The 11,525-nt window shown below is 38.9% G+C and overlaps 1 protein-coding gene across 1 annotated transcript in view; it reads left to right on the top strand.

Annotated features, from left to right (window-relative positions):
• Nucleotides 1–66: 66 nt before the first annotated feature.
• The window catches only part of Aida (axin interactor, dorsalization associated), a 33,059-nt gene continuing 21,600 nt past the window's right edge, over nucleotides 67–11,525 (top strand). The window contains exons 1-2 of the mRNA XM_070022783.1: nucleotides 67–389; nucleotides 8,341–8,410. Coding sequence (XP_069878884.1) covers nucleotides 280–389; nucleotides 8,341–8,410 — 180 coding nt within the window. The 5' untranslated portion in view covers nucleotides 67–279. The remainder of the gene's footprint in view (nucleotides 390–8,340; nucleotides 8,411–11,525) is intronic.

Genomic DNA, 11,525 nt, shown 5'->3' with positions numbered 1-11,525 from the left:
CCGGCGACGGCGCTGGGCGGAGCGGGGACGGCCTCAACCTAACGCGGGGCGGGGCCTGGCGGGCGGGGCCGCGGCGGGGCGGCCGCTCCGGAGCCGCCAAGTTTGGCTGTGGCGGCAAATGGGCTTGGGCGGCTCCTCGGCGGGTGGCGGTGGCGGTGGCCGTAGCGGTTCCTGCTGGCCCTGTTAATGTCGGGGCCAGGCCCGGGGAGGATGGCGCTCTAGAGCCCGGCCTTGCTTCTGAGGGGCCGGGGCGGGAGGGGGCCGGGGCGGGGACCGGCCATGTCGGAGGTGACCCGGAGTCTGCTGCAGCGCTGGGGCGCCAGTTTTCGGAGAGGCGCCGACTTCGACTCGTGGGGCCAGCTGGTGGAGGCGATAGACGAGTATCAGATGTGAGTGACGAGCCGCGGGAGCGGGCCCCCACCCCCCGCCGGCCTTGGGCCCCGCGCCCCCCACCCTCCACCCCGCCCCGTCCCCCTTCGTGTTCCGTCGGCGTCTCCATCACTGGGTGTGCAGCCAGGCTTCTCAGGGTGGGGCCCCGCAGGCATCGGGACGGGAGTCCCCCCTGGCCCCCGCGAGGCTGCTCCGGGCATCCCGGTCTGGGGGGGGGGGGTCCTGTCTTTCCACCTCCGCAGGGCGAGTTCCATTCAACAGGTAGCCCCCTCTGTGCGGGGGGCGCCGGCCCTCCCAGGCTACCTACTTAATTCCTCTCCAGCTTCCCACGGGTGCCCCGCTTTCCACTCAGTTTCTTTTCCTTTTTTTCCTCCGCCTCTCCTGGGTTGCCCCTCCTCGATGATTCCTTCCCCCCTCATCTCTAAGGAATAAGTGTGTGTGTTCCGCCCACGTTCAAAGGATGAGTGGCCTTGCTCTGTGTGTGTGTGTGTGTGTGTGTGTGTGTGTGTGTGTGTGTGTGTGTGTGAGAGTTGGGAAGTGGTTGTGATTGGAGGGGGTGCTCCCCAATTTACAGTGAGGGCCAAGGATGCTACTCCTGCCAAAAGGAAAAAAAAAAGGTCCCCCTCTCTTGGGCTCCTTCCCCACCCCTCTTTTCTGATGAGCTCTGTTTTCACAATTCCACCTCGATTTCGTTTCGCTTTCTGGGGCTGTTATTTGCTAGGCTGTGAGTCCCACCCACCCCCTCGCTCAGTTGCTTTGGGTGGAGTCCGCGCAGGATGTGAACCGAGGAGAGCAAAATGTGAATTAATAGACCACGCACGGGAGCCACCACTCCCTCCTTGAGTCCCTCCTCCTTTTCCTGTGTACAGTATATAGCCTCGGGGTACATGTGAGCACCAATTTCCCTTATCCACCTAAGTTGAATTTCTTGCCCTTTCTGGTTTAATAAAAAAAAAATTTAAAAAGCTTTAGGGATGTTTTATAAATGAGAAAGCAAGGTTTGTGTCTACACATCTTGCTTGATTTCTTGCACATATCACTGAACGTGATACTTGCTTCCTAAAATTCTTTCCTGTAAACTGTTGCCATTAAAGTACTTGGTTTTAAAGCAAGTTATTGTTTGCGGTTTCACAGAGTAAGAAAGAATGTGTGAGTAAAATCCACACAAATACACCCATGCTTTCTGGAAATAATACAGGATTAGTACTTGGTATATCATTCTGACTCTTGCCCTTCAAAAGTTACTTGTTTTTATCTGACCAATAAGATTATTTAGATATGTAGATGGTTTCTGTTTCATACTACTGATTTTGAATTGCCTGTAGTTCCCCCAAACCTGCAAACAACTATGCTCTGGTCCTTTTTTTTTGTTGTTGTTGTTATTAAGGTGATGTACAGAGGGATTATCATTTCATAAGTCAGGTAATGAGTACATTTTATTTGGGGCATGTTACCCCTTTCTTTACTCTCCCAGTTTCCCCCGCCCATCCCTGCTTATAAGTTGTTTAGTTCATTTTCAACATAATGTCTACTGAATACCACTACTGTATTTGCTCACCCTTTGTCCCTCCATTTCTGGAGGCTCTGAGCCTTTTCTCTGTGCCTAACAACTGTGAACACTTACTTTGCCCTATCATATGATTTCATTTAATCTTGTAACTGTTCACTGAGAATGTAATTATTCTCATTTTACCAAATGAAGAAACAAAACCTCAGGTTAAACACTAGGACCACAAAATTGTACCAAAATTTAGAATTTTTTAATTAATATTATGTCGATCTTGTCTGTTCTAATACTTAAGTGTTTAAGGTGCTTTTTTATGAAGCATTAATGGAGTGATTCTAAATAAAATGGTCAAATTTCAAGATTTCCTTTATTAATGAATAACGTACCATACAGGTATTCTAATTCTGTGTGTTAATGAAGAATGCATAGCTTGAAATATAAAATGGCCTCTCATTTGTGATGTGATGGGATCTGGAAGCTGTTGGCACTGGCCTACACGCCTCCCAATGGAAAGTGAAGAATACCATGTCTAATTGGAATTACAAAGGAAAATTGGATATGCAGACTATTTCCCTGGAATTTGTGGCAACATCTGAATGAGCTTAAAAGTCTGATACAAAACTGTTGTTGGTTCTATATACTAATCTTTGAACTTTGAGAAATTCAGAATAATCCTTCATTTATTACTATAAAACTGAAAGGTCAGATTTACTTTTTTTAATTTAATTTTATTGTCAAGGTGATGTACAGAGGCTTTACAATTACACAGGTAAGGTAGTGAGTACATTTCTTGTCAAACATTGTTATCTCTTCCCTTTTTCTTCTCCCACTTTCCCTTCTCCCCAGTCTCCACCCAAGTTGTAAAGTTCATTTCCAACATGTTGCCTTGTGAGTACTGCTGTTGCATTGGTTAGCCCTTTCCTTGTGTCACCATTTTGTTGTTCCTCTTCCCTTCCTGAATTCAGATAAACATATATAGAATACACAGGATACCAAAATCAAATACAGTGACAACAAGGGATAAACCATAAGAAGGGAAAAAAACGCAAGAAAAAAAGAAAAAACTTCAAATTTCAGTAGACAGTTTTTGATGTTGGCTTAAACTTTGTAAATATACTATGAGGGTCGATGGTTTAGGTTTGTCTAGTGTATTTAGAGTTGAAGACAAAATGCTTTTGTATTCAAAAGAGCTCTTTGGAAGGAAAGATTGCAGCCAAAGAGGCCAGTTAGGGACCACTCTTAATGATGTGAGCAATTACCGACAGAATTTTCTTTCCAGCTGGATATTAAGAGTGAAGCAGGAAGACGAGGGTAATTAAGGGTTCTAATAGTGTAGATAGTCATACAATGGTTCAGGAACTGGTTTGTGAAAGGAGGGGGACATTGGAAAGATGGAACCTTACACTAGCTGTAGTGTTTCTTACACAATTTCAACAACAAATTTCATCATCAAATGTGAGGGGTGGAGTTAAAACACAACATAAGTGGATTTCTGCACTCAAAGTTTAATGGAATGTTTTAGACTTGAATATTGCAATTCCAAAATATGAACAGAAAATGTTTCCCAAAGCACACTTCAGAACTTGAGTATTCTTTCTGGAACACTCCTATCCCCTATTATCTGTTCAGGCTGTTTGGTCACCTACTTCTGGTATGTTCAAATATTAATTTTTTAGTGAGACCCCCTTTGGCCATCTATTTAAAATTGTAAGGCCTCCTAGCCACCCTTCACTCCCTGCATCTCCGTCTAGCAACCCTACCCCTTTCCACCCATCCTCCTTTGTTTGTTTCCATGGCACTGATGATGATATAAAATATATCTTATGTATTCATTTTGTTAATTGTCCTTCTCTTCCAGAATGTAAGCTCTTGGAGGGTGGATGGGGGTGGGGAAGGATGGTGTCTATTCTATTCTTAATATCCAGAGTAATACTAGATTCTGAGTTCATAATTGTTTAGATATTACATAATTATATTCAAGAGTATGCTGTGAAGCATTAAGAGGCTGATGCTAAAATGCTGTAAAACAAAGAGATTAGGCGAAAATTTTTATCCAAAATATACATGGCCAGTTTTTAAAATATTTCCATTGAGCAGGTTGTCTCTTCCAGCTACCTGGGCATATGTGATTCCTAACTTGTATAGTAGAGTGGAAACTCACTCAGCCAAACTTGGTCTTTCTCTAGCACAGTGATAGTTTGGGATGCACTAGTTTATGCATCACTAGAATGATGTAGAATTTCCATCCCTCAGTTGTTTGAGTGTTTAGAATATACTTAAGACACTCCCTTAAGAACAGTACTAGGGTAGTTTTAGGTACTTTAATGTAGAGTGGAAAGAACCTATAGAGAAGTAATTTCAAAGCTTTCTCTCTTTTACAAGTAGAATGTCACCTTGTATTTTTTCATTCAGAGCAAGTTGATTTTCCTTCAGTGAGCAATATCTTAAAATATCTTAAATATCTTAAATATCTTTCATGATTTAAAAAATAAAGTTTTTTGTAAGGTTTAAAACACAGTTTTTAAAAACTCAGGCATAATTAATACACTGAAATTCATCCATTCTAAATGTACAATATACTGATGTATGTATGTGTGTATGAATGTAAGTATGTTGGTTCCAGGCCTTTGACTCTGAGGTCTGGTGCTCACTCAGCATTCTGCTGGTATTCTACTACTTGAGCTACATCTCCAGCTCACTATTTGCTGGTTAATTGACATGGAGTCTTGTAGACCTTCCCAGGCTGGCTTGGAACTGAGATCCTCCAGGTCTTAATTTCCTGAGTATCTAGGATTAGAGGCATGATCCAGTGGTACCCAGTTAATTTAATAATTCTTTAGTTATATTTACCAAGTTACGCGACTATCACTATAATCGAATTTTAGAACATCTCCATCACCTACAAAAGATTCCTTGTTCCCATTTGCAATTTTTCCATATTTCCATTCTAGTCCCAGACAACCATTATTCTATATTCTGTCTATAGATTTGTCTTTTCTGGCATTTCATGTAATTTGATTCATTCAATATGTGACCTTTTGCACTATGTAATAATGGTGTGTTATCATAAACTTAATTTTCTTCTCTAAATTTTCTGTGATGTGTCTGTTCAAATGTTTTGGCTAATTTTTGAATTATATTTTGCCTGTTGGGTTGTAGTTCTTTAAATGTTCTGGATATGTCTTCGATTTTTGCAATATTTCCTCTCAATCTGTTGCCTAGTTTTTAAAACTTGACACTGAATTTAGTATCCTTTCTGCTAACTTTTGAGCAGGAGTAATTCTTGCTATACTTTTTTTTTTCTAACAATGACCCTACTTCGGTTAGTTGGTAGCTACAATTAGCAAGTTATGTGTAGAATTACTCAAATAGAGAATCTTGTCACCCTGTAACTTCCCTAAGTTCAGGGATATAGAGCTTATATTGCTAAAGACCATGAGACTATGGATTTCTATAAAGTACTCCTATTGGTGATAGTAAGAGTTAGAAAAAAAAGAATAAGGAGAATGGAACATTGTCTTTATAGAATAAATACATACACATATACACAAGATGTGGTTTTTTTACATTTTTGGAGACACTATTATGGAGAGAAAGCAGTTTGATTAATATGGTGGAATCATCCTAGACAAATGTGATTTTTTTTTTTTTATTGGTCAGTCATGGGGCCTGAACTCTGGACCTGGGCACTGTCTCTCAACTCTTCAGCTCAAGGCTAGCACTCTACCACTTGATCCACAGTACTTCTTCTGGCTTTTTCTGCTTATGTGGTGCTGAGGAATCGAAACCAGGGCCTCATGCATGCAAGGCAAACACTCTTATCACTGAGCCACCTTACCAGCCCTGTTGTGACTATTTTATAGCCACCAAATATAGCATCTGATCTTTAAAGATAAGCTTGCATAGCCTAGACTGCCATCTAGCACTTGTGGTTTTTGTTGTTGGTAGTGTTTTTTTGTTTTAGTCTTTTTTTTTTTTAAATGTCTTCAGTTGTGTAATGGAATGGCTAGCACTTGCTATGCTTTATATTCCTATCTTTATTTTCTACCCAGAATAATATAGTATATGTGGAAATTCTTTTTTTTTTTTTTTTTTTTTTTTTGTGGGTCCGGTAGTGGGGCCTGAACTCTGGGCCTGGGCGCTGTCCCTCAGCTCTTCAGCTCAAGGCAAGCGCTCTACCGCTTGAGCCACAGCGCCACTTCCAGCTTTTTTCTTTTTGCTTATGTGGTGCTGAGGAATCGAACCCAGGGCCTCAGGCATGCAAGGCAAGCACTCTACCACTGAGCCAACTTCCCAGCCCTTATGTGGAAATTCTTTTGCCAGTCTTTCCCTGAAACTTTTAAAATTGAGATAAATATATAACAAAACTTACAAAGGTACAGTTGAGGATTTTTTTTAGTGTGTTCACTATTTTGTGCAGTCATCACTTTCTAATTCTAAACATAAGCATTCCATCATCCCCCAAAGAAACTCCATACTCAGTATTAGTCAATTCAAATTCCATTTCCTGACAACCACTAACCTGCTTTTTGTCTCTATGGATTGAATACATTTTATGTGAATGGAATCATATAATGTCATCTTTTATATTAGTCGTTTTCTGTTTTGATGTGTGTGTGTGTGTGCGTGTGTGTGCGCATGTGTGCTCACATGTACATGTGTGTGTACTCACTGGTCCTGAGCTTTCTTGCTCAAGACTAGTGTTCTACCACTTGAACCAGATTTCCACTTTGGCCTCTTTTTATTGTATGTATGTATGTATGTATGTATGTATTTTTGTCAGTTGTGGGGCCTGAACTCGGGGCCTGAGCACTGTCCCTTAGCTCTTCAGCTCAAGGCTAGCACTCTACCATTTGAGCCAAAGCTCCACTTCTGGCTTTTTCTGTTTATGTGATACTGAGGAATTGAACCCAGGGCTTCATGAATGCAAGCACTCTACCACTGAGCTACCTTCCCAGCCCTGGCCTCTTTTAAAAAACATTTTTATTTGATGGTTTTATTTGATGGTTGGAGATGAAAGTCTCACAGACTTTCCTATTAGTTGGCTTTGAACCACAATCTTCAGATCTTAGCCTCCTTAGTAGCTAGGATTATAGGCATAAGATGCCAGTACCTAGCTGTTGTAGTATTTTTGAGTTTCATCCTTATTATAACATTTTATTTGAATTTATTCCTCTTTATGGCCTAATAATATTCAACTAAATGGATATACCACATTTTGTTTATCTAACAGTTGTTGGACATGTTGGTTGTTTCCACTTTTGAGCTATTTTGAATATTGTTACTATAAACATTTGTGTATACAGATGGTTTGTGTGAATGTAACATTTTTACTTCTCTGGGGTATATACCTAGGAATTTAAAATTTTTGGGTCATCATGATATTTCTTTAATTTTCAGAGGAACAGATTTTACATCATTCCATTAGCAATGTATGAAGGTTCCATTTTCCCCATTATTGTTTTCACTTTTATTTTCTTAATTATATCCACCCATCCACATTGGTGTGAAGTGGTATCTCATACTTTCGATATACATTTCTTAATCTAATGTTGTATCTCTTCATGTACATATTATTCATTTTTCTATCTTTCCAAAGTATCCAGATCATTTACTCAAAATTGGTGTTATTATTAACTGTACAACTATCAATCCTTTGATTTCTGTTATCTCAGAAATAGCTTTGATAGTATGAGGTTGTGGCTCAAAAGGTAGAGGTGCCTGTCTAGCAAGTATGAACCTCAGTACTATTTAAAAAAAAAGAGAGAGAAGGAAAGGAGGGAGAAAGTGTGAGAGTGAGCAAGTGAGAGAGCTTTTGCTCTTGATGAATTTAGACTAGTATTAACACAGATCCATCCTTGAAATTTTACCTGAGGCCTCATTGCTGTTTTAAAATACAATGGTTATTGGCCAAGCAATGATTTTTGTTTCTGATTGGTGGAAGAATTGTTTTTCTCATGAAAATGTTTCCAAAATATGTCTTGATAGAATATTGTCACTTTGTCTTAGTTATAATTTGGGTTTGGAGTAAGCAGCAAATTAATGATAGACTGGTAAACTATCTTTGGTTGATACCATTATTGTGCTCACTAGAAGTGTTTAAGTAGAATCTGTAAAATTATGTCTAGTTACAGAAGAAGTTCATACATACCATAGAAAGTTGGATTAGATGCCCTTTGAGATTCTTTCCAGCTTTAGAATTCTGTTTTTACTTTCTAGAGCTGGAATGTGTTCCAGTGAAATAACATGAAAGTATTGTATCTTATTTTTATCATCACTGAGAGTAGAGTTTGACAAAAGTATCATGTACACTTACACTTTGAAAAACAGAACAAAGTACTACTGTAAGTCACAGTGTTTTAAAGATTTAAATTGTTTCACCTTGTTATAGTTGAGATAGTTTGCTTTCTTCCAATTCTGATGAACCTTTTCTTCTTAAACAGATTAGCAAGACATCTACAAAAAGAGGCCCAAGCTCAACACAACAATTCAGAATTCACAGAAGAACAAAAGGTACCATAAGATAATTTCTTGATATATCTGATTCCATATGAAAAGCGTTCTTTTGGATTCATTAAAAAAATTAAAGCAAAACTGTATGAAGCAAATAAAAGATCATACTTACTATGCTTTACGTGACATTAAGTGATACTCCAAACTTTTATGAACCAAATCTTGTATATCCGAGTATATAAATTAATAGTTAAGAAGGTGTGCTATAACTCTGGAAGCAAAATGAAAATTTAGGGAATTAAAATATTTTTAATGATATTAAAATATCAAAAATATTAAAATATTTTAATAATATTTTATTTTTTTGTTTCATTACTGTGGCTTAATTACAGGGTTTCAAGTTTTCCTGCAGCTTTTTCACCCAGGGCTTGTGCTTTACCACTTGTGCCACACCTTTAGTTCCAAGAGCCCATGTTTCAGTCACCTTTTTACTATAAGTTACTTTATGAGCTTTGTCTTCATTATCTCTTGCAAAGTATGAATAGGACCTATGAGTCACATGACCTCAGAGATGATTTACTATCCAAAACACACTAAAATTTAAAAAATGTCATCAATATAGCTTGTTATCAACCAAGTCTGTGTGTGTGGTGTGTGCGTGTGTGTGTGTGTGTGTGTGTGAGAGAGAGAGAGAGAGAGAGAGAGAGAGAGAGAGAGAGAGAGAGAGAGAGAGAGAGAGAGAGGAGAGAGCAAAGAGGAGAGAGAAGAAAGGGACATTGTATAATATACGTCAAGTCCTTTTCTGTGTTTGTATCTGTGTCACTCATATTAGTCCTGGGGCTTGAACTCATAGCTTGAACTCAGGGCCTGGTTACTGTCCCTGAGCTTTTTACTCAAGGCCAGCACCCTACCATTTGAGCCACATATCCACTTCCAGCTTTTTTGGTGATTAATTAGAGATAAGTGTCATGGACTTTCCTGCTTGGGCTGGCATCAAACCATGATCCTCAGATCTCAGCTTCCTGAGTTCCTAGGATTACAGGCATGAGTCATCAATACCCAGCATTAAGTCTTTAACATTGTAGTAAAACTTTTATATTTTTGAAAATATGTATACCATCAGGAAATGAGTCTTTCATATTATTATACTAAAAAACAAGTTTAACTGTTTTATAATTGTCTTTAACCTTCTGAGGGCAAACTGGTGTTTAATAATGAATGCTAGGTATTCTCTAAGATATAGCTATTCCTTAGTAGCCACATGGCTTATCTTTTAACTACCACCAGATCTAGTATTCGCAAAGGACTGGGAGGCAACAAGACATAGAGGTGAGAGCTGAGATCTGGAGATAGAAGACTATAGAGTCTTACATTCTGGCTATGGCTCTGAGCTTGAATTTCTTTATATATAAGATGACCTTTAAAGGTATCTTTCCCCTAAACCTCTAATGACCTTTGCCTTTGAAGTAGTTTTACCTCCTTTCCTAGAAACCTGATTTCTGAGGTATGTATTTATAATCCTTGTTCAGAGCTTATGTATCTGCTAGTTGTGATTCCAAGGAATACTTGTGCCTGACTATTGTTCTTTGTTCTTAGAACTATTCAGTATATACAGTATATGCAGTAACTTGTAAGCATTTAAGAGCTTCGTTTCCTTGAAAAATACAAGTGATACATTCACAAAAGACCAGAAAGCTCAGACTGACATAACGCCCTTGTTGAATGTCATTTAGGGCAAAAGATTTTAGAGGTTCCAACCTAGAAAATGCTTAGAAAATCCAGAAAGGGTTTGAGTATTAAATGTTTTTAAAACTTGCTTTTGGAAGTTCCCCTCTTCCATTTATAAAAGATTTCATTGAGTCTAGTATTCTGAAGAGCATGAGAAATTTTAGTAAAAACTGTTGTGACAAAATTAATGAAATGCTATGTTTGGTAAATAAGGCAGACACAAGTCTCAAATTATTTCCCTCCCCCCCCCCAAAAAAAAAAGAAAGAAAGAAAAATGGAGACTGCTTATTACCTCATTTTTAACTAGTTTTTTATTTTGAATTGTATTCTGTATGCTTTTGCTTTCTTCTGTGTTTTGATAATAGTAGCATTCTTTTTTTTCCTTCTAGTGTTGGAATTAAAACTCAGGGCTTCCAGATTGCCAGATAGATGTTTAGATGTTTATTTGAACCATATCTCCAGGACTTTTTTTCTCAATTACTTCTCCAGACAAGGTCGAGTTTTTTTGCCTAGGGCTGGACATCTGCTGTGATTCTTTTACTTACATCTCCCACATAGCTGAGATTATATGCATGTACCACCACACTCTACTTGTTGGTAAAGGTGATTTTTCTCTGACTTTTTGTCCCAGCTAACTTTGAACTAAGAGCTGCCTTCTAAGTGGCTGAGAATACAGGTGTGCACCACCACACTTAACCTTAACAGTACCTTTCGAACTAAAAACTATAAATAAATAAAGTACTTTATTTTCTCTCTTGCCCTCTTGTTTTATTTTTTGCTTTAGTTGTTTTGTAGCTATGGTCTCACCGATGTTCTTACTCCTGCCTCCAAGTAGCCGGGATTACAAGTATTTGCCACCATGCCAAGATTCTTTTTTTTTTTTTGGTTGGTCGTGGGGCTTGAACTCTTGGCTTGGGCACTGTCCCTGCACTCTTCAGCTCAAGGCGAGTGCTCTACAGCTTGAGCCACAGATCCACTTCCATTTTTTTTTCCTAGTGGTTTATTAGAGGTAAGAGTCTCATGGACTTTCTTGCCCGGGTTGGCTTTGAACCATGATCCTCAGATCTCAGCCTTCTGAGTAGCTAGGTTTACAGGCATGAGCCACTGGTGCCTGCCTTATGCCAAGATTCTTTATGAAACATTATGAAACTTTTTTTCTTTCTAGTTCACAGAGAGTTCTCAAAGATATTTGATGGATACATTTATTGTTAGATACTAGATTATTAACATAAGTTTTGAATAGCTATGTGTTTATTATATTTACTTTAAATGTAAAGAACAACTAGTCTTACTAATGGGGTTTACTGTAAATTTTTATATTTAGTTTTATTTATTTTTTTATTTTATTTTATTTTTTTGTCGATCGTGGGGCTTGAACTCTGGGCCTGAGCACTGTCCCTCAGCTCTTCAGCTCAAGGCCAGCATTCTGCCACTTGAGTTACAGCAC

The sequence above is a fragment of the Dipodomys merriami genome, unplaced genomic scaffold, assembly GCF_024711535.1.
Source record: "Dipodomys merriami isolate MVZ:Mamm:240054 unplaced genomic scaffold, mDipMer1.0.p SCAF_153, whole genome shotgun sequence".
Taxonomy (NCBI): domain Eukaryota; kingdom Metazoa; phylum Chordata; class Mammalia; order Rodentia; family Heteromyidae; genus Dipodomys; species Dipodomys merriami.
Note: the sequence above shows the minus strand (reverse complement) of the source record. Positions and strands in the feature narration are given on the sequence as shown.